Genomic DNA, 27,109 nt, shown 5'->3' with positions numbered 1-27,109 from the left:
GAGGGTGACAGTCAACTGCAGAGCCTGCGCAGACAGATACACGTAGGATCAATTTGAAATCACCACTTCACCTAAGGGCACTGCTGCCTCGCAGTAAGGAGACCTGGGTTTGCTTCCTGGGTCCCCCCTGCGTGGAGTTTGCATGTTCTCCCTGTGTCTGCGTGGGTTTCCTCCCACAGTCCAAAGACATGCAGGTTAGGTACATTGGCGATCCTAAATTGCCCCTAGTGTGTGCTTGGTGTGTGAGTGTCCTGCGGTGGGCTGGTGCCCTGCCCAGGATTTATTCTTGCCTTGCGCCCTGTGTTGGCTGGGATTGGCTCCAGTTGACCCCCGTGACCCTGTGTTAGGATATAGTAGGTTGAACGATGACTGACTAAAATGCATACCAGTATGTGTTTGTGATTTGGGAGGAAGGGCAGGGGCACCTCTGCCGGATAGTTGAACAGTTGAAGTAGGAGTCGCCTGGTGGTGTCAAAATGTATAATGAGAATCAAAGTTTATACGGGCAGCATTTTGTCAAAACCCAGGGGAACCCCTCCAAATCTCACTCCACTTTTTCGATCTAATAACTAAGTAGCAGTGTGCTTGAAACACAAAAGCTGTGTGGTTTGGGTGCAACATTTTCATCTGTGCCTTGGGCAGCAGGCTAGATGTGGCACTGTACCTGTTAGGCAACAACAGTTGGTGCCCTCAATTTAATAATAGTAATAATAAAATCAAATCTAGACATCTAGCAGCACCATACCTTTGGTGTAGGGATTCACTAAATGTTTAGCTGGAGCTCTGGGCAGGCAGCACTAGCCAATAAAGCACACCATGCTGCTGAAAGACCAAACTATCACATTAAAGCATCTCTGGGCTGGATCTCTGCACTGCTGATAATAAAAAGAAATAAAAGTGCTTCATTAAGTCAGTAGGATTTTTTTGTGCCCCGATGACAAATAAATCGCATTGTCTCATTTAGGTCTTTGCTCCGTGTAACTAGGATTGATCTAATTATATTAAAAAAACAAAAAACATACAGAAGTAACTTTGTCTTTGAGGTACTTCAAATGCATTTCCTATTGTCAGGCGATGCCATTCAACTTGATATTTTCACATGCTGTGATTTGGAGACTAAAAGCCCAAAGATATTATAACATAAATTCTTACTTAGAATTGAAAGTTGTTATTATGTACTGTAATAAAATTAAATAAAACCTGAAATCGTACGTTGATGCCGCAGCGGTCCAAGTGATGCCACCTCCGAGTGCTACGGACTACGGTTCAATTTCAGGGCTAGCCATGGGCATTCATGTTGTGGGTTTCCTGCTACACCTTAAAAAGGAAGACTTTGGGTTAATAGGAAATTCTACATTTAAATTCGCTGAGAGTCTTGATGGGAGCGCTTGAGTGCTCCATACGTTGGACTGGCGCCCAGTCCAGGGCTGGTTCCTGCCTCTCCCTGACTGACTTGGGCTCCCTGGCGCCCTATAACTGAAAAAAACGAGACTAGAAATTGGGTGGAGCGATGATGGATATTTATAGTAAATTGAAAGCGTCCATTTACTTTCCCAACGGTCCCTATGGTGCCGGACCGTATTCCGACAGCATCGGAAACAAAGCAGGAACCAACCATGGAGTGGCGCAGTACACAACCGTCGTTTCCAATTTTAGCTGATCCATAATTTAAACTTGCCAAATGCGTGAGGAAAGTGGCATATCTGGAGAAAGTCCATAGACACGTCGTCACGCTGATGAATCAAGGACGGAGCTCTCGAGTTTCTTCGAAGTAATCCAGTCACTCGCTTGCCCTCGCTCTGCCTTTCTGCGCCGGCGCGTTTCGCCCCTAGCGAGTCCGTTTAACGCTCGGGGCTTCACGACGCCGCGATTGGGCGCGTGCCACGGCGTTTTAGCGGCACCCGGCAGTCCTGGTAATCGACAGTTTCTGCCCCGGAGGAATGCTAAAAATAGACTGTCACCTCCGGAGACCCGAAGAAGTAAAAACGCATCCACTGAAGACGCCTTGGATGGAGAGCCGCAAGTCGCACTGCTTCCTCGAAGTTTGCGGGATCAAAAATTGGTAAGTTTTGCACAATTGAAACCATTAAACGTGCTAACGCTGACAAGTAGCGGCGCCAGATGTGACGTCGCCGTTCGACTCGCATATTTTTCAAGTTCTGCTCAGTTTTCTCTGTACGTGAGTCGAATAGACACACCGTAACCTTGAGGCGTCGACTATAAAGTGCTGGCAGGATGGCGTTTGTTCGGCGTATATCTCGTTGGGGCTGCTCCAAAGCCGATATGGTGTGGCTTTTATTTATTTATTTGCGTTTTTCGTGTAACTGTTGCATAATTTGACAGGAGTATTGAGTATAAATAAGTAGTGATAATCTTGGGTTGTTGTATGTAAACGTTTGTGAAAGCTATGCAGAGTGTATAAGACCCGTCATACTATAGTATAGAATACTCGCTACAATTCAATATTAAATCCATCCAGTTCAGGATCACGGTGAGCAGATCCATTCCAGCTGCATCTCTTACAATAATCACACTAATAATTTACCAGAGTGGAGCGGTGGTTAGCGCTGCAACGGGTTTGTCTCCAAAGATGGGGATATAGCGGGGTGTGAAGGAGGCACATGACCGGCTCCGTCGGTTAAAAGGTACGTCGCAGGGCAGACTTACGCCATCCGACACACTCGCCAATACGGAGCCGGTTTAAAGTCACCCACCAAACATCCATATCTTTGGGGAGACGTGGGGATAAAAGTACGGTATTGTTAGTAATGCAGTTGCCTACTAATGAGTAACAATTCACTTTCACGTTTAAACTACAAATTATGATGGCCGTGAAATTCTGCTCTTCGCATTTTGGTATATGCTGTACTTCTTTCAGCCTCAGGTGGTAGTATATTTTTTTTCTAAGTGCGGACAAATGGATAACAATACTTTGATCAGGATAAAACATTAATTAGTATTCATTTCTTCTCAGACGGTACAGACCACCGAATCAGGCAGACTGTGACCCAAATCACTTGGTACAAACAATAGGCGCATACAGAAGATACATCAGTAAACAATCAAAAACACTTTGTTGCAGTATTTTGCCAAAATATGTTCTTATCAAATGTAAGATTGTATCACTGTTAAAGGATTTAAGGTTTTGTTTATGCTAATACTTTGGGTCTTTTATTGTTTGGAAATGAATTCTATTATCGTAATTTTGTGCTGTTTAATCTCTTCCTATTCCTTATGTAAACTCACATATTGTAATTTTCACTTCTGTTTGTTACCTTATTAGTTAGTATTTGGGTACAATTAAGACTGGAAATGAATAAAGAGATGGCTGAGTACCATAACAGGTTTTCCATACCTACTATTTCAGCAGCCATCTGGCCGCTTGCCCTGGCTGCATTTGCTAGGAGGCAGGAACCAACCCTGGACATGATGTCAGTCCACTGCAGGGAGGCATGCATCCACACTCACACCAGAATTGCTCAGAGGCTTCACTTATCCTAGGACACACTTGAGATGTGAGAAGAAAACCAGAACTACATGGAGAAAACTCACTAAGACGCAGTGAAAATATGAATATATTCTCTCTCTCATATATATATATATATATATATATATATATATATATATATATATATATATATATATATATATATATATATGTGTGTGTGGACTATATACCATATTTAAATACTGTAAATACAAATATCCATTTATTTTCCAAACTTGCTTTCTTTCACTACAAGTGTATAGGACCTAATATTTTCACCAGTGAATATATGTGAACTTATAGTTAATGGGCAGAAATACTGGCATTTTATTTATTTTCTGATTCTTTTTCTTATTTTGATACTGTATTTCCTGTAGGAATTATACTAGAGGAATAATTTTGAGAAAGCAATTAAAGTAGGTAGAAAGTTCTCTGGGGAGATGCAGCTTTTACTTTATTCTCTGGAAATTTTCAGAAGTAAACATAGCTGTGGGGTTCAAGGCGTAAGCTGCAGTATAGCTATAGTCGATAGGAGGGTGACTTCCTGCTAGTATCTTACTTCACTGTGGTTGTCTTGATATGGTGCCAAACAGCCCGTGCATTACTAGTTCACCACAAGGGATTAACTGAATAGAACCAGGGCTGTGTTGAACAGTCAGCTCTGTTCTGGGGTGATGTTTACAGACTGTTCTGTCAGCTGCGTACCTAATTGCTCATTAAGACAGTCGCGCCGATAATTAATGAGAGGCGGCAATATCCTTGCTGTCAAATTTAAAGTGGCAGAGCAGAGAAATGGCATCACATTCTTACATCTGCATGAAAAAAAAAAACATTAGAAATTAAATCATATTGTACATTCAAAATACTTTATGGAATCTATGGTTAGTTGGCTTATTAGAAGGATTTAAACATTTTTAATTCCATGACAAATCAGTGTAAAATGGTTTTCTTTAGAATTAACATAATGGATTGTATTGTGAACTTACTATTGGGAACTGCACATTTTTTCCTTATTTTTTCTTAATGTACAACCAGTAAGCTCAGAGATAAAACGTATTTCAGTTTAACTTAATTAAGCAGGGTTATCAGGGCATACTGCCTTTATAGGCTTTATATTTTGCTTCTTCTTATATACTGTGCAGTACAATTTGGACTGGTCATTATTAATTTCAAAATGCTGTGTTTTCAAAAAAAAAAAAAACAGCATCATATATTGTGCTTATTTAAGTCATAATTTTGGTATGTAAAATAAATGTATTTTAGGAATCACATGTTTTGTAACGGGTCATGCTCAAGAATTGGCAAATGTACAGTATGTATTTTCCTGGTCAAACCAGTTTGTTAGTGCCTATAAGATTTAATTTTATACCATAAAGCACAATACTAAGTCTGTTAAATCAGTCTTATGGGTAGCTTAAATTAGTATGGCGCTTTTGTACCCATTAGAGTGTCAGTGCCAAATTGCACAGCTGTACTCAAACTAAATTTTATCAGTTGTTAATATGCAATTCAAGTGAATCCCTCAACTGAACTGAATGTAAAGGACAGGCCTGAAACCATAAATATGTATTAACATGGCATTATCTCGAAATGATACCTTTTTGATTGCACACTGCTTTTGACCCAACAGACCTTTCTTTGTTTCTCTATTTCAAATATTTTGCAACAGTCTGAATACTTCTCCAGTTTGTTGTTATTTAGATGACTTCACATATATGGACATTAAACTGAATTTTATGTGTGACATACAGTTTTTTTTGTATGTCTTAGTTCATGGCATGTACATTGCTTTTGGTGCCCATCCTAATTTCCTTCAGCTGGTGGTGTATTATCACTGGCACGTGTCTGAAAGGTTCTAAGGCCATAAGATGTGCTGTCTAAGTGATGTTTACCACTCTGGGGGATAAAATCAAGACAGAGCTGTGTTTTCTGCTATTACTTTTTAAGGTCTTCTATGAAGATAAATGCACAAAACACAGTTATGAGCTGTTTGTATACTTGTCTCTGATTGTGTTAGATGAGTAAAGATCCTTGAGAATGAAGATTGTATGCACTGGCAAACAAAGCCATCTGACCTCTGACCTTTACTTCTTTTAAATGAATGTAAGGAATCTCCAGACTGAAAAAAATCCTTCCAGCATGACTGAGTTTTTGTTCTCATCTCTCTCTGCCAGCAGCACTGTGTAGTTAGATCAGATGTCCTTCATGAAGACTGAAGCTGAATATGGTAAAAGGACTATTGTGTGACAAATACATGCATATCCCCATCACCCCAGCCCCTTCCACCCTGGGGATCCTTTTGTTAGCTTAACTGTGACATACATACATTCTTTGAGTTGCCTGTAGTGTAATTACAATGAATCATTACTGAAAACAGATTGTGTGTGAATTCCAAGCTTCTAGCTGCGCTGGACACATCACCAGGTGGGCAGACATAGCTGCATCTGGGTGTTAGGTATCGACCCATAAAATTGCTTTTATGCTAACAAATACAGTATTAAGTCTCTTGAACTTCTGGGAGTCTTGCCGAAACTGGCCTGTCTTCACTGATTCTCACAAGTGATGCATAATCTCTGCGAATTTGCCCTACTTTTTCCATCAGTTGAGGGACCTGATTGAAATAATCAGACAATAATAAAAAGCAAGTGAATTATTTAATTAAATAGTAACCTTTGATTTTTTTTTTTTATGTGAAGATGAGCTACTCCCTAGACCAAGTAAAGTTTTGATATTTTTCATAATGTAAAATGTTGTGATGGTTTTCTAGGGTTCACTGCTTTGCTGGCTTCGATTGGTTTTAATGACTGCATCCCAGAAAGTAAATTACAGGTCATTTAGCTATAAAATGCTACACAGTGCTCCAAACAAATAAGATACTACCTCTCCACTTAGAGAGCAGAAAAAGTAAGAAAGAAGACTTAAATGAATACTGAATCTATAGCTGGTCATTGTTTTTTTTATCTGTTCCTTACCCCATGTTTCAACATTTGGAATGACAACAGCGCTCTTGACCGAGGAATTGGTGGGTTGTTTAGGAGGGGTCTTAAAGGATAAGTTTGGTATTTTTCAAGTCTGTTATTTTTTTCACAGACTGTACTATGGTTTTGATCTTTTCACTCCTGTATTGTGAGCTTCACAGCGAAACTGTCTCACAAAATCCAAAGACCATGCATAACTGTAGTTCTGAAGAAATGAATGTGCAATTTAATAACAATATTTAACATGACAAAAAGCCTTTATTACATCATAGTTTACATTAATTTACACTGAAGTGGAAACAGAATGCTTTGTATTTTTGTAGTATTATATTGTACTCTTCGGCGGAGGTGCTAGAGAGCCTTGAGGCACAGATCTGTAGCCTGGAGTGCCATTTGCAGAAGTAGTACAAGAATGGAGAGAGCTGAGAGACAGAAACCTGAGCAGCTCATTCACCAATCAAAGCTAATATCCAGACCTGGAAAGCGGTTTGCAGCACCAGTTCAGTAAATGAAAATAGCAAAGAGACAGGTACATCTGCATCTCCACACCAGGACGTGCGCCTGCTTGCCTATAGCTGACCTGCATTGAACATACCTGCTTGCACCAAACAATAGCACAACACTTAACATCCCGGTTGTACTATGCCAGTGTAGCACGCAATATCCCTGCTCCGCCATCTGACAACACAGTACTGCCAAACCCTGCTGATGTGCCCTCAACACCGTCTGCATGACTGAAGCAGGAGAGATGACCACCCAGCCGTGTTGATGAGTTTGTGCACTGTCGCAAAGAGTTAGAAGTGGTCTCTGGGGCCAAGGGCTATGCAACGGCACAGGACAAGTTACATAAAGTAGGGATGAGCCACCAAAAGATTGAGCTGGCATTGTATCACCGACAGAAACAGGGCCTATGAAAACAGCAGCTGTGCACAGTCACATGGGCTTTTCAAACTAGGGCAGCAAAAGGTAAGCTGTCCTTTTAAGGATAGCAAGCCACCTCAAAGAAGCAAACGCCATTGCGGTACTCTGTGTTGGCGCTACACTATATTATGATGTACAAAAATACAAAACAACCCTTTTCTAGTTCAGTGTAAATAAATGTTAATTATAACATAATAAAGACTAATTTCTATCATGATAAATGTAACTAAATTGCACATTGATTACTTCAGAACTACAATTATGCATGGTCTTCGGATTTTGAGAGACGGTTTTACTGTGAAAAGATCAAAATCATGTGAATTAAACACAGTCGAAGTGAGAAGTATTCTCTCGATCAAAGTGGCTCTACAGCTACGAAGGACAAAGAATTGTGGGAAATCGAGGTATAAAACCCCACCCATTGATCTTCATTATTTGCATGATGAGAACTTGAAAATGAAAATGCAAAGTGGAAAAAAAATTCAATGAGCAGCAGGTGGCGCCTGTACTTATTTGCATTTTACTTTTCATTTTTGCAGCTTCATTGCAGTTCAGGCTGAAAATGAAATTGCAAATGGTGTTGTTTCATTTTCGCAGCATTTTTGCATGCTGACTTTGAAAGTGAAATTGCAAAAGAGAGATTGCATTTTAATTTTATAATTTTCATTTTTGCAGAAAATACCTTCCATAATAAATAGAATATCTGAACAAAAATCACTAATATTATGAGATTCAGCCATTTTTAAAGACCTGCAGTGCATGCTTGCTCAGAGCTTGTCTTCTTCTGCAACAGTCTTTCACCCCCAAGGATGTTATTTCCTTTTTGAAAGACAAAATCACAGTAAACTGTTTGTGTCACATGCTTTGTATTATGTTGATTTACTTCCATATTTATGTGATAACCTCTCCCAGGAGGACTACTGGTATCAGATAAGCAAATAGAAAATGCATCCCTACCTTGAGGAAAACAGTGCCAGGAATATGCAATAGAGAGATTTATTTCCAAATCCCCTTTATTGTCACAAACATGCATTTGAAGGATGGAAGGCGTGTTTTATTTTGACACGTCAAAGAAGATGTATTTGGTAAGTTTGTAGGCTTTTACTTTCCAGTGATGTTCCCTGCCCCATAGGTTAAATTATAAAACACTAGGTCTGGATATGTATTTTTTTTTTTAATTTATAGAAAACACTTAAGCATTTGCCACATGAAATTGTGTTCCAAAGTTATGTACTATGCTTGTGAAGACATGGCTTTGGATTTTAACAATATCAAACTTATCCTTTATGTTCAATAACCATCATTCACCAGAGCACACTTCACTTTCCCGCACTACTCTTATTTTCCAGAAATATTAATTTGGCAAAAAATGCATGCGTTTTGGATGTTGTAAGCAGATGGCTGGATAACTAACATGTTGATTATATAGCATGAGCAATTTGGGATTTTGATGGACATTTTGATATTGTTTGCTGTTGTTTATAATTGGTCCTCCTGCCAGCACCCATTCAAACCCATTGTATCATACTTTTTATCTCTGTTCCCCAGGAATAGGTAAAATATATATATATATATATATATATATATATATATATATATACATATATATATACACACATATACACTGCTCACAAAAATTAAAGGAACACTTTAAAGAAACACATTAGATACATCAGATCTCAATATGAAGTTGGATATCTATACAAATAACGACAGGGCAATGTCTTAGGAACAAAAGGATGCCAAGTCTTTTAATGGAAATAAAAGTTTTCTGCCTACAGAGGGCTCAATTGTGTAGACACCCTAAAATCAGAGTGAAATGAAGATGTGGCAGGCTAGTCCATTTTTTAAACTTAATTTCTGCTACTCAAAATGCTTTTCAGTATCTTGTGTGGCCCCACGAGCTTGTATGCATGCTTGACAACGTCGGGCATGCTCCTAATGAGACGACGGATGGTGTCTTGTGGCATTTCCTCCCAGATCTGTATGAGGGCATCCCTGAGCTGTTGTACAGTCTGAGGAGCAACCTGCGGCGCCTAATGGACCGAAACATAATGTCCCACAGATGTTCTATTGGGTTTAAGTCAGGGGATCGTGAAGGCCATTCAATTGTTTCAATTCCTTCATCCTCCAGGTACTGCCTGCATACTCTTGCCACATGAGGCCGGGCATTGTCGTGCATTAGGAGGAAACCAGGACCTACTGCACCAGCGTAGGGTCTGACAATGGGTCCAAGGATTTCATCCTGATACCTAATGGCAGTCAAGATGCCGTTGTCTAGCCTGTAGAGGTCTGTGAGTCGCTCCATGGATATGCCTCCAAGATCATCACTGACCCACCACCAAACCAGTCATGCTAAACGATGTTACAGGCAGCATAATATTCTCCACGGCTTCTCCTGACCCTTTCACGTCTTTCACATATACTCAGGGTGAACCTGCTCTCATCTGTGAAAAGCACAGGATGCCAGTGGTGGACCTGCCAATTCTGGTATTCTATGGCAAATGCCAATTGAGCTCCCCGGTGCTGTGCAGTGAGCACAGGGCGCAGTAGACATTTGGGCCCTCAGGCAACCCTCATGAAGTCTGTTTCTGATTGTTTGGTCAGAGACATTCACACCAGTGGCCTGCTGGAGGTCATTTTGTAGGGCTCTGGCAGTGCTCATCCTGTTCCTCCTTGCCCAAAGGAGCAGATACTGGTCCTGCTGATGGGTTATGGACCTTCTATGGCCCTCTCCAGCTCTCCTAGAGTAACTGCTTGTCTCCTAGAATCTCCTCCATGCCCTTGAGACTGTGCAGGGAGACACAGCAAACCTTCTGGCAATGACACGTATTGATGTGCCATCCTGGAGAAGTTGGACTACCTGTGCAACCTCTGTAGGGTCCAGGTATCGCCTCATGCTACCAGTAGTGACACTGACTGTAGCCAAATGCAAAACTAGTGAAGAAACAGTCAGAAAAGATGAGGAGGGAAAAATGTCAGTGGCCTCCACCTGTTAAACCATTCCTGTTTTAGGGGTCATCTCATTGTTGCCCCTCTAGTGCATCTGTTGTTAATTTCATTAACACCACAGCAGCTGAAACTGATTAACAACCCCCTCTGCTACTTAACTGACCAGATTAATATCCCATAGGTTTAATTGACTTTATGCTATACTCTGATTAAAAAGTGTTCCTTTAATTCTTTTGAGCAGTATATATAACTTTTGGTAGATTATTCCTTTAATTAGGATTTGTAACTCAAAAAAAGACTAAAGTGTCCAAACGTTTACCAACATACTATACTGCTTAATGAATTCTGGACAACAATAGTAAATGCCTGGAAGATTCTAAAGAATTACTGGACTGTTACTTATTAAACTAATATGATTTTCTTTTCTAATTTTAAGTAAAATGGGAATGGAGCAACCTAAATTCAGATTCCACATCCGGGCATTGTGTCTCAATTAATGATGTACTGCTACACATTTTTCTCTATTTAAAGGGACAGAGCATGTGGAAAAAGTGTGTCCTCATGTAAACTTTTAATTATTACAATTAAGCTACACTTGATTTAAATGAGTGTCAATGTTGTTATTGCACATTATTCAATTTGACCATATAAAAAGGCCCTGAAATCACTATTCAGAAAGTAATGACGAGAATGGTAATTTTTGGTAAAAATCATCTGAAGCAAAATTGTTTCTCTTCAACTCCTTGGCAGATCTACCATCAGGGTGTGCACTGTGGGGTCTTGGCATATGCAAGAAAAAAGTAATGCTGGCCTTCTTCTGTTTCAGTTGCACCTTATGTTCTTCTACACAACACATATACATGGATACTTGTACGTTATATTGCCTCCCTTCGGCTTAAATATCTAAGACAGACCACCCCTCTGGCTTGTTTTATTTTTATATGTGATGTTCACAGAGTGTACGTATATGAGTGTGATACACTGGGGCCTGTGTGGGTCTTAATCTGGTACTGCTGCCATTTATTTCCTAATTATGTAGACAGTACAGAAGAGTGGAAGCTTGTCATTCATTATGCACCCAGGTTTTCCTAATAACCAAATTAATCCAACAGTCACAAAAGCATTCAAAATACTTAGTCAGAGGCAAAACAATATTCATTAAAAAAATGTCCCATTGCAGTGCAAACTTTACAGTAGATTATATAAACTCTAGGATAAATATTGTGAGAGATCTCATATCAGATGTGGAGAACAATGGAGAACTTTATAACTGTGTCACTTTACTGAAGATTAATGGTTACATTAAGCTGATCTGTATTTTTCTATTTATTATACAATATAAATATTTGCATGAATCACTTGTCTTTTTCTGTGGCATTGAGTTAAATAAATTTGATTTAATATCAGATTATACCTCAGTTCAAATAGAAATATAAAATATGGTTTCCATCTTTTTTATGGCAAAATTTGTGCTTTTTCATGTCTATAACAGTCTGTCTGATGCATGTGGAATTCATTTTGTAACATTACCCACCATGCTAAGTCTGTTAAATCACAAATGGGTTCACAATTTTGTTCCCTTTCTGACTCCAAGAAGCACATCACAACTGCACTTAGTCTTAGTCTTGACCCGCTGCTAGTATGCAGCTCTGGGGCCCACTGCAACAGCTCTAAAGCCAAAAGTTAAGTCTTTTTACTGTAAATACATACTAAGACCAGATCAGCATGGGATCATCCAAAGCTTGTGGCACACTGCAACAGACCCAGAAAGCATTAAGTTAATTCAAGCAAGAAAATGTGTATCCAATAGATTGAAATTTAGTTTGTAATTATTAAGCCCTACTACATTTTATAAACATTAGGGTGAGGTTGTGTTTACAGTTTACTCTGGTGTTGACTTTTAGCAACTTTTAATTGCGTTTCACACACTTCTTGTTTGTTTTCATATCATTAATCAAATTTGCTTGTTCCTGGTATATTGGCTCCTGACAGCCTTTACATACAGTATGTTTAATGACTTGATTCCTAATGTTGATATTTGTCAGTGGCTAGAGTCAATAATAATATCCATAAGCTTATTTATAGATGCAATAAATAATTGAAATTACAAATATGTGTTCCGTATCAAGTAACGGTTAAAACACTGATGGAAGTTACACTGCGGAGTGTCATGGTTGCACAGATGAAATTAGAAAATGCTATGAAAACAAAGCTGGAATAATGAGCTCCCCTGACTCCTAAGAATGACACGCGACACACTGTAAAAGCACACAGGGCAAATATACTCTGTCTTCTGTGTAAAAGAAGGTCCATAAATATTGACGTTTATTCAGGAGCTGGTACTTCGTCAAAATATATGAAATGGAGACCGTAATGAAATGAAAACAGCAATGGTCCTGTCATTTCTACAGTACCAAAAGATTTTAGTTCCACAAGTAGTGTAAGTTTTTATATGTCGTCAATGAATAAAACCAGGAAGTACTAATTAGGAATGAGGCTATTAATTCTGCTACATCTGAATCATAGGTCAAATCTGCAGTGTACTCAGAAATAAAGCTGTGCAATTAGAGAGCCTGATCTCCAACCAACTGTTTTCTTCTGCTTGAACAAGCAACTGCAAGAAGGTTCTCATAGATTAAGATTTAATTGCAGCATTGGCGGAGACCAGCAGAGCTGAACGTGGATAGGTATTGTCGTTTGTGCAGAATCCCTAAATGAACAATCCTCTATCTACCGGTCTAATCCTCTGTTTACCTCCTTCTAGTCTGTGCAGTCATAAAAAGTTAAAAGTCAACTCCAATTAAAATAGAGACATACTACAACCCAAATCTATACTAATAAAAGGCAAAGCCCTCACTCACTCACTGACTCATCACTAATTTTCCAACTTCCCGTGTAGGTAGAAGGCTGAAATTTGGCAGGCTCATTCCTTACAGCTTACTTACAAAAGTTAAGCAGGTTTCATTTTGAAATTCTATGCGTAACGGTCATAACTGGAACCTACGTACGTACACATATATGGCCATACGCCTGCAGCTCAGTCGCCGTGTGAGGCGGAGTTGCGTCCCGCATTATCACGCCTCCCACGTAATTGAGTGCTTGCCCATATAAGGCCGTCCGTCAGCAGCAATCCAATAGATACGCTGCTGCTAAGTATTCACGGGTGAAGGACTGTGCTTATGCAAACGAAGATGAGATGGTCAGGGATAGACTAGTGTTTGGCACAAACTCAGCGAAAGTGCAAGAGAAACTTTTAAGTGCTGGGTCTTAGCTAACATTAAATAAAGCCATGGACATCGCAAGATCGCAAGAGATAGCACAAGCACAGCTGAGAACCTTCGATGCATGTACTCCGAGCGGCTCACGTGAACTGACTGTGAACGCAGTATGCAGAGAACAAGCAAGAGCTCCAAAGAGCGCTGAACAAAACATGCATTACACAATTGAGAAGGCAGCAAAAGAATATGAAGCGAGTGACGCATACAAGCATATTCAGAAATGCAGCTACTGCAGAAACAAAGCACACGGTAGAAAAAGTCAATGTCCAGCTAAAGGAAGACAATGTAAAAAATGTGGTAAATTGAACCAATTCGCTATAGTTTGCAGGACTGGGATAGGTAAACCCGTGCATGTAGTGTGTGATGTCTCAGATAAAGAGGAAGACATGCTGTTTATTGATGCAGTAAGAGAGGAACAACCCTCTGAAGCTGAACAAGCCTTCGAGGACATATCAGTAGGAAAGCAAGGTGTAAAGCTTAAGTTTAAATTAAGTTCATAGACACGCTGCCGCTGGCATTTGTCATGCCTACGACGAATATGATATTCGTGAGATACAAGTTTAATGAGAAGACGCAGGGTATACGAGACTTTTGATCACTTTGTAACGGAGTTAAAATTGCTGTAACGGAGTTAAAATTGTTGGTGAAGGACTGTGCTTATGCAAACGAATATGAAAGCAAGGTGTAAAGCTTAACTTTAAATTAAGTTCATAGACACGCTGCCGCTGGCGTTTGTCATGCCTAAGATGAATGCAATATTCGTGAAATACAAGTTTAAAGAGAGGACGCAGGGTATAAACGAGACTTTCGATCACTTTGTAATGGAGTTAAAATTGCTGGTGAAGGACTGTGCTTATGCAAATGAAGATGAGATGGTCAGGGATAGAACACTGAGAGAGAAACTTTTAAGTGCCGGGTCTGAGCTAACATTAAATGAAGCCATGGACATTGCAAGATCGCACGAGATAGCAAAAGCAAAGCTGAGAACCTTCGATGCATGTACTCCGAGCAGCTCACGTAAACTGACTGTGAACGCAGTACGCAGACAAGAAGCAAGAGCTCCAAAGAGCGCTGAACAAAAAGCGCATTACACAATTGAGACAGCAGCAACTGACTGACGACTGACGCATATTCATAAGTTCACCTACTGCGGAAACAAACCACATGGTGGAAAAAGTCAATGTCCAGCTAAAGGAAGACAGTGTAAAAAATGTGGTAAATTGCACCACTTCACTAAACGTGATCACTTCGATGAATGACACCGGTTTCTTTACAATGGTTGACAACGAAGATGAGATGGTCAGGGATATTACGTTATTTTTAAAATGTTTCCTTTTCTTTTTCATAACTTCTATATCACACTGGTATTTTGCCAGTACTGTACAAGGATATAACTCAGTTGTCAGCCTTTTAATATAGAAATACTCCTCTGTTACTAAAGCTTGTTTCCACTTAATAAGATGAGCGCAAAAGGAAAGTGGATAGCTTATAAAAATGTGCCTGAAATTAAAAAACTATTTTTTTAAGCAGTGATAAAGAAACTAAAATGTATACCTTTTGCATTGTAACACATTGTATTAAAGATGCAGACCACTAATTCCAAACAAGTGGGCACCTGAGCTGTGGTGGCTCTTCTTATTTGTCTCATGAAAACAGAAAATGTCAGTTTTCAGACGGTTCCTTATTATTTTTAAAAGCAATAAACGTTCTGACATCAATCTCAGGCTGGTCTTTAATTACACTACAATTTCTATAAATGGTATGCGACAGTTAGGTATTGTGGTAATTTCACAGTATTTAGTAATCTTTCATATATTAGGGTGAGAAACTGATTTTTCACCTCTTGGTTTCTGAACTGGTTAATTCCAGTTTCAGTGGGCCTGAATCTGACCCAAACAAATAGACACAAGGAAGCTACTGTATCACATTTGGATGGTGTGGCATCCATTGCAGGGAATACTAATGCACACAGCCTCATTTACTCTCTCATACTGCATCAATTATTTGGCATGTCTATGGAAAATGAAAGGAAAATGCAGTGTACCTGAGGGAAAAGCTCCCAAAGATATAATGGTGACGTGTTAGCAGTGATTTTTACACAAGCACACATTAAATGGAGTTTGTTTCTTCATTGTGGGAGAAGTACTCTTAATTTTTTGGAGGGGGAAGAATGACTTTTTTCAAGGAATTTATCTTTCATCATTTATTCTTTTGGTTACAGAGCTTCTGTGTAGCTCAAGCCAGACTTGCACTTTCTGTGCTAGTAGGTTTTGGCTGACAGTGTCCAATTGAAAGGATCTGAGTGAATCTGAACATCATTAAACATGTTTTTACTTTACATGCTGTTGCTTGAAGAATGCGTATAAATGTGCAGTCCTATCAGTGTTTGTATAAAAAGAGCAGATCTCAGACATGAAGCATTATTAATTACAACATGACTTATTACTTTCAATTACTTTATTAGGAAATTAAACTAAAGACTGTCAGTGCCACAGTTAATATAAATGAGGAACTGGACAATAAACAAAAGTCGATTTAATTGCTGTGCATATTGTGTTGGTCATAAGATGTCATCTATGTTTAGTCCCTACTAAATTCCTTTAGGCTTACTCTGTGTAAGAAGATGAATTAGACTTATTGCATTTTACAGGCATGGTGAATTTACGAGTGGGTGGTATGACAAGAAATACATGTCACAACATATCTAAAAATTCTAATGGTTTAGACAGATACCGTTATAATGTATTTATACATACTTTTTAGACTGAAACATTTAACAGATAAATGTGTAACAGATGAATAAGAAAGTCAACACAGTTGCATCTCTTATTCATTAAAAAATGTATTAACGCCCTATTGCTCAAACAGATTTGATTGCAGATATTTAGCTCTCTTGAACCAATAAAAGTACAGCTTCTTTTTCTCTCCTTTTCACTCACTTGCATGTTCACAAAGCCTCTGCCAAGCAAAAACAGCACAAGCACAGCTTCTTCCTGTCCCATTTTCCTATATTCTTACAGTGATAAGCTCAGTTCTCATACAAGTCTGTAGAAAAAGATGTTCTCTTAAAGAAACTAGTATATCGGCACAAAACCACATTTTCTGTTTCCCTTTGTATGCATTTTATGTTGAAAGTGTTTACACATTTTGTTTAGTGCACCAGTAATATTAATTTGTCAAAACAATTACTGGAAGAACAATTTCACCCAGTATACTGGCTCACATTCTGTGCTGACAGAAGTGTCACCAGGTAAATTGCATAATCATCATGAAAATAAATTAAGTGTAAGAGAAAACAAGATCCCTAAGAATGTCGATGTGAGTCAGTATCAATACAGTTCATAAGTGCTCAGTATTTGTCTTATACTTAAAACATCCTCACTGCTACATTATCTGTAAAAGCAACATTAGAGAAATATTGAAAACTGTAACTAATAATAAAAGCTCCACAATGAGCAGCTATCCATCATATGTTGCAGCCAATGATTTTAACTTGACACTTTGCATGTTTACCTCTTCATTGGGTATTTATTTAAGAAATGTCTTATTTAAGAAGGATGAACTACAGTTAGCTGTAGACACTCCATAGCTAACAATCATACATCAATCAATGCAATTTTTGCAACGCTTGACTTGGAAAATACTGTCTGTGAGATCAATTGGAGCCACCACAACCCCATATTGGCTTAGTTTTTAACTACATAATAACAAGTGCCTCAGTACATTTAATGCGGTTTTATTAATGAGAGCTGCAGAAGATTCCACATGAATAAGATTATAGCTGATAAGCTCAGAAAGTTTCCATCTTGAAATTAAAATGAGTTTGGCTATTATGAGCTAGAACTTTCACTTGGTAGACAGTAACAGAAACAATGGATGTTTCAAACAAAACTGAAACATAAGGACATAGACCAAAATGATAACTAAAAACCACAATTACATGAAAAGTGCACAAAATCAAAACATGTAGAAAAAAGGCAAGCTGAATTAACATTTGGAAATTTCTCAAAATGAATTTCAGATATCTTAAAATGCAGTTCACCTACTCTAGCTATCTCAAAAGCGGTTCCTTTGCATTTTAAGATATCTGCATGCATTTTGAAATGTCTCAAATGCATTTTCAGATATCTCAGAGTAACTGTATGCAGATTTGTAGACCGCCCTTGCATGTATTTTAAGGTATTTGAAATGTATTTGAGATCTCCCTAAATAAATTCCTACTCCTTTCTAGAGATCTCAAATTCATTTAAACATATCTTATAATAGACAGTAATTTGCATTAAAAACTTACACAAATTTATTGGAAGTCATTTTGAGATACTGTACGTTGAATTGCATTTCATGTACATAAAGAGGTGTGTTTTGCAATAACAGTAAATTACTGCAGCTGCTTTCTCCTTCCTTCTGATGCCTGTCTGCTTATGCAGTGTACAAAGAAGCAGCAAATATTTTGTAAAAACTTTGCTTAGCAGAGACCCATTTTGCCAGGGAGGCGAAAGGTCACATTTAATACGTTGCACATGCCTAAAATGCCTCTTCACAGCAGTAAAGTGTTTCATCTTTAAATATTGTACAGTTTGAACCAGAGTCATCTCAAGTAAAATCAAACCATTTCTAAACAGCACAGCTAATCCTATCTTTTCTAAACTCTTCCTTTTCAATCCTCACCCGTTTATTTTTTTCTCCACCAAGCAAAATAGGTGGAGTTGGCACAGTCACACTTAGAAACAGCGTGGAAATCTATTGGAAATTTTGAGGATTTAATTAAATGTTCAGAAGTAGTTTTGGAAAATCAAATAAAGGTGCTAAACATTGCAATGTTGGCTTTTGCATTTATTTTTCTTTAATATCAAATCAAATTAAAAATGAATATATTGTCCAGCCCTATCTGCTAGTGATAATTCAAACACATTCCTTGAGATTAGCTGACAGTTGCTCAAAATACTGCTCAGCATCAAATACCATTGTCTGACAAAAAAATCAGAAAACTGCATACTTGGTGGTAAGGGGCATAGGATGCAATAGAAACCTGAATGTGCTATGTAAACTTTATGCTTAAAAAGAAAATACAAACAGGCTGACCAACAAACTGCCATTAATTTGGCTAAACAATACAAAAGGGCAAAGTAATGATAAACACACAGCATGACCATCTACGAACTCAGCTTTGGTGCTGTTAAGCAAAATAAATATGACATTGACCTGCAGGACCCCACCTCCAGTAGCATCCTTACAGAACAGAAAAATATACTTATTGCATCCCTCCTTCTCTGCTTCTAAAAATAATAAGGGTCCACTCTATTACATACAATAACTAATGTCTGGACATCACTTTTTTGTTAACTTTTTCTTTAATATCTTTTAGAGCACTTTGAGATGACTCATCTAGTAGTGTTACAGCATAACGAAACCCATTCCCTCTTTGTGACAAAGCATGCATCCGTTTCGGCTGAACGGGGTAGTTTGTAAGCCTGCTGCTTTGGTCTCCCAAATCATCAAATTACATACTTTCATCCTCCCTGAAACATACTTCCATAATCTCTCTTTAAGATAATTACTTAAATGATTTGGAAAGCAAAGGAATATTTCAACCTTAATTACAGTTATAGAAGTGGAATTAGTCAAGATACACCATCAGTCTGTGCAAAACATGGTGTAATTCAACAAACAATTATACACCACTTACATTTTAGATAATGAAAGTCAAAATAAGTGCACCACGGCCAATACCCCAATTATGAGAAGTGTCATCATGTTTTAGGACTGACCAGCCTTCAGGCTGGATTGGAATAAAGAGTCTTTACCTACCTGTCAGCAGTATTAGAACTTCAGAACTACTACAGCTGCCAATTCACTTCAAGGAGCCTTTGGGACTTTACCAGACGAGTTACAATGGCATAGTGAGAGATGTGTTGTGATATTTTACTGTTATGGTATCTGCATTGCTTGCTCTTTACCTTATCTTATTTAGATTGAAATTGATAATTATAACACACTATTATTGTATCTAAAATTAGAAAAAATACCTCATTTTCCATTTAAGGAACTGCATAAAGCTTCTTTAGAATTTACCTGTTAGCAATATTCTTAACTGAGCTTGCTGGGCTTTGGCTAACCATCTTGTTCCTTCAGTTTTTTTGAATGACAACTCAGTGGGTTAATAGTTTAATTTCATAGCTTTCCAGATGGCTTGGAGATGTTCTTGAGTTTGAATTTCAAGTGAAATGTTGTATCACTTACTGTATGCTCACTTGTGTTAAATGTAATGTATTCTTATAAAACTAATAAAGGGAAGAGGAAAGAGAAGTGTTGTGCTGGTTGCAACAATGCCTGTAACTTAGTTTCAGAGAGATTTTACATGTAGTCCACATTCCCAACATTTTACATATCAGTGTGGCCAAAAGAGATTTAGGGATGGTCAACAATGAAATACTGGGAACAACATTTATTTTTTATTCTTGCTTTTAGGTAAAGTCATTGTCTGTTAACACTGGTTGCTTTGTCCTGTATGCCAAATTGTCTCATGACGTCACTGCGGACCGTTAAAAGAGCCACATGGCTGAGATGAAAGAAATGGCTGGCAGGAGCTGTCCTGGCACAGGTATTAACACACACAATTAAAACGTCCTGTCACAAGGGTGAAAAAGATCAGGGTGTAATTAGTATTTTTGTTTTCTTTTAGATGCATTGAAGACATGTGACACTGAGCTGGCTGGTCAGATCTCACAGGTTTTTTTTTACTGTTTTCCTACCAGTCTCATCTCAGACTAACAATACAGCTTGCATATCCACCCAGGGAAGAAATTCACAGCTGCAGTCTTTTGTTTCAAATCTGACGGATTCATTTCTGAAACATGTGCAGAAATTTCCTATTCTTATTAACACCATGCTGTGATGATAATTTGTGTTTTTGTAGTACATGGTAAAGTGAAATTGCACTTTGTATGTACAATATATTTAATTCTTTGCACAGAAGAATATAGCAGTTACATTTAATATAGAACTCTGTTTAAAACTGTGACTTCTGGTATTTCTAATCAAATGTATCCAATACAAATACACCATTTTTGAATACACTCCTCAAATTCTGGGAGACTTGTTAATTGTTCTGGAGTCCTGTAAGTAAGGTACAGATAAGCGATGCATGGTTTATAAAATATCTTTACTCCTACAGCTGCACATGATGGTGGCAGAGCTGAAAGCAGGCTTTGGAGATGCTGTTGTTCAGCTGAGCAGCATTCAGCACTACGACAGCGTCTTGCAGCAGCGCATTGACCAGACAAGGTGGGACTACAGCCAGGAGATTCAGCAGCTGAGAGATTTGGTTTACGGTCTAAAGGTGAGAAACAAGTAGTTGACTCACATATCCTACATAGTACTGTACTTTTGCCAGACCACACTACCATAAGTAAAGTCGCTGTACTATGAAGAAAGTAAGAAGGAAATTCCAGGAACGTTACTTTTGTGATATCTGCAAGAGAATATGTTCACAAAGAGATTTGCATTCCATTACTATACCCCCACTCCAAGTTACATTGGCTCACAGTGCCCAAAACCATTCAAAACAGAGTTCAGAGAAAATGTTTAATGCGCTTTCTTATCTTTTCTTTCCAAGGATGACTTGGGAGATGCTATGCGTCATATTGGACTTGTTAGTGACTTGCAGAAACGCCTCCAGCAGGACCTGGAGATAATAAAACAGGACAGAGTACGAGCACCTGCAGTGACAGAACATCAAAGCTGCAGGTGAGAGGAATGTGGGTGAAGACTATTGTTAAGTGGCAGATAACTGAACCAGAGCCGAGTTCTTTGACTCTGCAGAGTGTATAAAGGATCATCAGGGGGGCAGGGGTTTATTGGAATTTCAACATTATTTCCATATAATCATACTTTTTTGCTAAAATGTCCGTTTAAATAGACTTTATTCCCCCCATTTTCTTGGAGCTCAGATGGTTACTTCTCTCAGGCATTTTGTCAACTTTTCCTTTCAAGAATTTTAGCTCTCATAATTGCATAATGTATATTTAACATACTAGTTATGGGTTCTCAGATTATTTTTTTACCTTTTTAAATATGGGTAGATATATGCCTAAATGTTGATCCCAGTGAACAAGCTAGTCATTCTTTGTCACTAACACTAAAATCTGTGCAGTATCAAGTGCCAGTAGTATAAAAACAACAGCATCTTAATACTGGATTCAGTCAGCATGGATATATTTGCAAGTGTCAATTTAGTTAACAGCTTTGCTAAATTAAACATATTTTTACATTATGAATTTAAAAACCTGGAATGACCTTCTGATTAAGATCCTTGTAGCATTGTAAACTCTTACTACTGCAGTTGTTAATAGTCAGAATTTAGTTGACCTGCTCCCCTGTACAGCAGAGCAAGACAAGGAGAAGAGGGTAATGTAGGAGAGGCTTTCATTGCATTTATACAGTGAGTGTAGGCTAAGATTGAGTGTGGCTGTTAACAAGCTACCTTACAATGCTATTTTGTTGATTTTACAATGAGACCTCAATGACGTGTATTATCCTTTAGATTTTGACACCATTATTTGTATGACTCTGCTTCAGATATAAAAAACATCATTTTTTTTTTTTAATTTGTGAAGTGATTGGTAGAAAATGTAACACTTACTTATGTGTGTGATACACTTCTGCAAAATGCAGGCATATGTAAAAGCTGATTCTTAATCCATCTTTTTGTTGTGTGACAGTAGGGAACCTTTCTCTGGGAATCTATTGGAATTGAACCCTTCAAGTGGGAACAGGCCGACTTGTTCTTTTTTAAACGCACTTATACCAGGACATCGTCAGAGTCAAGGTAACCGATGACCTAAAAAAGCTACAGCTACACTTGAAAAATGACCACTGTCCAAATATTTATATTGTTGCTTGTACACAAAACTTTTCTTTTGTATAGTTACAGTGAGTGTGTGTTTCAAAATAATTAAATAATTGCAACTTCTCTTACACTTCCAGACAATAGTTCGCCATTCTGGAGCTCTGATTGTACAGTACTGTAGATCACAATCAAATAAGTTATTCATCCATGAGGAAGCGGTGGAAATATACTGAAAGTTTTACTGAATTAGCAGTAAAATGGATTTACAGTAGATGGTACAGATGGGCTGTGAAATTAGTGTTTTGGAGCAAGTTAAATTTGTAGTTCTCATCATTCTGCAGCTTTTTTGAGAAGAGCCTTTACCTACCCATGTATTTCTCATACTATTACAGGAGCCCTCCCATCAAATCAGAATACTTGCCTGTATTCCCTTGATACAACAGGCACCAGCCCACATTTCCCAGCACCCTTTCACATTCAGGGATCAAGGCAGAATATTGAAAGACCTTTCTCGACATGTGGAATTAAGAAGCTGCCAGGATGTACTTCGGGCTCTAGGACAGACCAACAATTGGAGTGGTTTGTCAATGAAGGTTAGCAGACACAACTAAAGCCAAAAGTTTCTTATTGTGATTTTAAGTGTTTGAAACTGCAGAAGAAATCTATGTTACTTTTAGAACTGTTAAACTGTAGCTTGCTCTATAATCCTGGGTAAATCATGTCACATCCTAAAATTTGTGGGCCATCTTTTTATGTACTCGGGATTCATTTTGTTAAAAGGGTTTTATTATCGTGAACATGCTAAAATTAATAGAAAAACCCAAATGAGAATGTTGTCAAGAGTATACAATATTTTTTACATTTTCTGAGAGGCTATATATATTTTTTTAGTGGAGCTGATTTAAAGTTGTTCATTATAGTTTTATGTGAAGCAGACAGGTACATTGTGCAGTAGCCTAACTAGCTTACAAAGCACCATGTATCTAAAAACAGCTGCAGACACTCTGCTTAGAATGGCTTTATATTTTCTGATATCTGGGATTGTTAATTAAACATACAGAATTTACTTTACACTTATTTTTTTAGTTTCTTTAATTATTGGTTATTCTGCTTTGTATGGGACCCAATAGCACATTCAGGTAATACATAGCAACATAAATAACATCTTGGTTATGGAGTCATTATCTTATTCTTTCCTCTCTTTTCTCTTTTAGGTGGGAGATCACAAGCTGTCCTTGAGTTACTTTACTCAGAGCAAAAGTATGTATCCTGTTTGTCAGAGCTCCAGGTCACCTTCATCAAGGCTCTAGAAGCTTTGCCCCAAAGCCATGAAGTCAGGTAGGGTGTCACTCCGTGCAATATAGGCATAGGTTTATTTCTTTTCTTTTTTGGCACAGTCATATTTTCTTGTATAATAAATGTAGGCTGTAAACTTTATTTTATTTATTTGCTATCAGAAGGATGAAGTGATTTATAATAAATAAATAAATGAATGAATGAGTTAATTATTGACTTTGCTCTTGGCAATGCCAATAATTAAATTAGTAACACATTTTGACATGGCTCACCCTTCATTTTCTTTGCATTAATCTGTAGACAGGGGTTTTCAGCTGTTAGATTAATATTAAATCAACTTAAACATAGCAGCACAACTTATTGATAGGCCCAAGGATCTGAAAAATTGAATAATTGTTTATATATTGGCAAAAAAATAAGCGACAAAAATAAGTGAGACATACAAAATAAACCAACAGTATAACTTAGGAGAAGGCATTCTTAGCTCATTTATACGTTTTCTGGAGTTTGCAGTTTTATGAAGATTTTCATTTAATGTTTCCCTTTTTGAATTTTAGTATGATGTCATAGCCAGCTCTCTCTTCTTTGCACTACTGGACAGGGAAGGTAAATGAGGGCTAAATCATTAGTCTGTGACTTGAGGCACTTTTGTTTCCAAATTGATCTAAAGCTTGTAGAAGTCAGAAGTTTACCCGGCACATGGACAGGTCATGCAGTTACAATGAAATATGTCTTTAATTTGTTGTTCAGTTCATCTTGGCACAGGTAAAGAATTTTTAACATACCAAGCATTTAAATTTCATGATATGTGAATTCACTTGTTGTGGCTCAAATGAACTTATGGTGGAGTGATTGGTTTTCTGATTGATGAAAATGGTGTCAATTGTTGCTTGCAAATCAGCTTGAGCCGGGCTCTTTATGGGCTGCCTTGGTGGGTGTCTTTTAGGACCTATAGAAATGCCAGTTTCTTTGCAGTTCTTTTATGTGATGTAAAATATGTTTTTTTTTTGTTCCAGATGCTAAAGACAAACATTAAATAAATATAAAAATGAACTTGAACTTTATAGCCAGGCAATATATTTGCTAGGAGTTTTTTCTAGGTAGAAAAAAGAATTAACACAATAAATGTGACACCACCATAGCATGATATACAGTAAAAAAAGATATAAAAAATATAAAAGTAGAATTGTACTCCTACCCAGTAATAGGTAAGTCCTATATAAATAAACACAATTTATGTTAAATGGAGGAGGATAGAAATCAAGAAGATACAAATGAATCTGAAAATTTTAAACATAATGATTGCAGTAGAAAAGACACTGTTTCTATGTCGGGTAGTTCCTGCCTTTAGAAACCAGGAATGTTTCCTTGATGGTAATAACTGAACAAGATTACTGCCGGGTTGAGTGTAGTCTTTGCATTTATTTCTGGCATGTTTCCTGATCTGCGATACATACAGGATCTCAACAGAGGTTCAGTTTCAGGCCTCCTACAGTCTTTTCTGCTGTCCAAATAACACGCTGCAGAATTTGTAGCGTGCTGATACATTGCCTTACCAGACTGTTAATGGAGAAAGAATATAAAACTGGACCAACACTGATTAAGGCAGGGTAAACTTTTTAAGATGACAGAGGAAAAGATCAACTGTTGAGCTTTTTTGATAATAGCAGTTATGTTTTCATTCTAGTTTAGATTGTGAGTGATACTTGTGCTAATTTAAATTATTCTACCCTATTGACAGTGATATAATTTATAATTAGGGGTGTATGAAGTTGGGACTGTCTTCTAAAATGTACAATTATCTCTGTGGTTTTCAAGAAATTCAGACTCAGATTGTTGAGGGTGTACCAACGGGCTAGCCATTCTAACTCCTTCTGATATGGCACCACATCCCCATCTGTGATAAGGACAATTAGGAGACCCTAATATTCTAACATCTTCAGTATCGGACACCTTTTACTTATAAAGTAAAAGATCTAGATATATGTGATCTAGGTCACATTCATGCAGAGAGGTTTACGGTAGAGAAGCTCTGATATGATTGTATTAAATGCAGAATTGAAATCCACAACATTTTACTGCATTGAAATTTTATTCTCATATTCCATGGAAGCCAGACACAGATCTTTAGAGTTAGGCAAATGTACCATACTACATACATATATACACATATTATATATATATAGGTTTCTATTACTAAAACAAAAAATTGCAATAGCAAACAAGCTAAACATAAAATGGGAAGCAGATGAAATTGTGCCATATATCCCAGGGAAGTGACAGGAGCAAACAAGCTGTATTATCATTTTGGTCTGTCATCATCTGCGACGCTCTTTGCTACAAAGGACATTACATAACATACAGATTTGTAGGGGTAGTGTCTTTATTTAGTAATGAAAGTACTTTATAAAATAACTAGCAAAATACATGCGGCTTCACAGCGGAGAAGTAGTGTGTTAAAGAAGTAATGAAAAAGAAAAGGAAACATTTTGAAAATAACGTAACATGATTGTCAATGTAATTGTTTTGTCACTGTTGTGAGTGATGAGTGTTGCTGTCATATATATATAATATATATATATATATATACACATACACATACATACATACATACACACACAAATACATATATATATATACATACATACATACATACATACACACACATATATACATACATATATACATACATACACACACATATATATATATACATACATATATACATACATACACACACACATATATATATATATACATACATATATATATATACATATATATATATATATATACAGTAATATCGCTATATAACCCGACTTTTTACGGCTTCACTCTATCGGATTTTAAATGTAAGCATATCTAAATATATATCACGGATTTTTCATTGGTTTGCGGATTTCTGCGGACAATGGGTCTTAATTTATGGTACATGCTTCCTCAGTTTGTTTGCCCAGTTGATTTTATACAAGGGACGCTATTGGCAGATGGCTTAGAAGCTACCCAATCAGAGCATGTATTACATATTAACTAAAACTCCTCAATGCTATAAGATATATTTGCCGTGCGGTGCTCGATTGTTTGCTTGTCTCTGCCTCTCTCTCCCCATCTCTGACATTCTCTGTGCCTGACGGAGGGGGTGTGAGCAGAGGTGCTGTTTGCACAGAAGCTGTTTGCCTAGTGGATACGAACGCACCTCTAAGAAATGCCGGCCGCTTTATCGCGGTGCTTCCAAAACACACTTATTGATTTTTTGATTGTTTGCTTTAATCTCGCTCTCTCTCTCGTTCTCTGCGCCTGACGGAGGAGATGTGAGCAGAGGGCTGTTTGCTTAGAAGATACTGACGCT

At 37.7% G+C, this 27,109-nt stretch overlaps 1 protein-coding gene across 2 annotated transcripts in view; it reads left to right on the top strand.

Moving 5' to 3' along the window:
* The first annotated feature begins 1,513 nt into the window (after positions 1–1,513).
* LOC120518290 (rho guanine nucleotide exchange factor 33) overlaps positions 1,514–27,109 on the top strand; it is a 44,637-nt gene continuing 19,041 nt past the window's right edge. Inside the window, exons 1-8 of one of the 2 annotated variants that reach the window (XM_039740994.1) lie at positions 1,514–2,062; positions 20,085–20,217; positions 20,299–20,345; positions 20,791–20,955; positions 21,232–21,362; positions 22,340–22,443; positions 22,857–23,057; positions 23,679–23,802. In XM_039740994.1, the coding sequence (XP_039596928.1) occupies positions 20,172–20,217; positions 20,299–20,345; positions 20,791–20,955; positions 21,232–21,362; positions 22,340–22,443; positions 22,857–23,057; positions 23,679–23,802 (818 nt within the window). In that variant the 5' untranslated portion in view covers positions 1,514–2,062; positions 20,085–20,171. Of the gene's footprint in view, positions 2,063–20,084; positions 20,218–20,298; positions 20,346–20,790; positions 20,956–21,231; positions 21,363–22,336; positions 22,444–22,856; positions 23,058–23,678; positions 23,803–27,109 lie in introns of both variants that reach the window. The other variant, XM_039740993.1, reaches the window with a different exon arrangement.

The sequence above is a fragment of the Polypterus senegalus genome, chromosome 18 (genome assembly GCF_016835505.1).
Source record: "Polypterus senegalus isolate Bchr_013 chromosome 18, ASM1683550v1, whole genome shotgun sequence".
In the NCBI taxonomy this organism is placed as follows: Eukaryota; Metazoa; Chordata; class Cladistia; order Polypteriformes; family Polypteridae; genus Polypterus; species Polypterus senegalus.
Note: the sequence above shows the minus strand (reverse complement) of the source record. Positions and strands in the feature narration are given on the sequence as shown.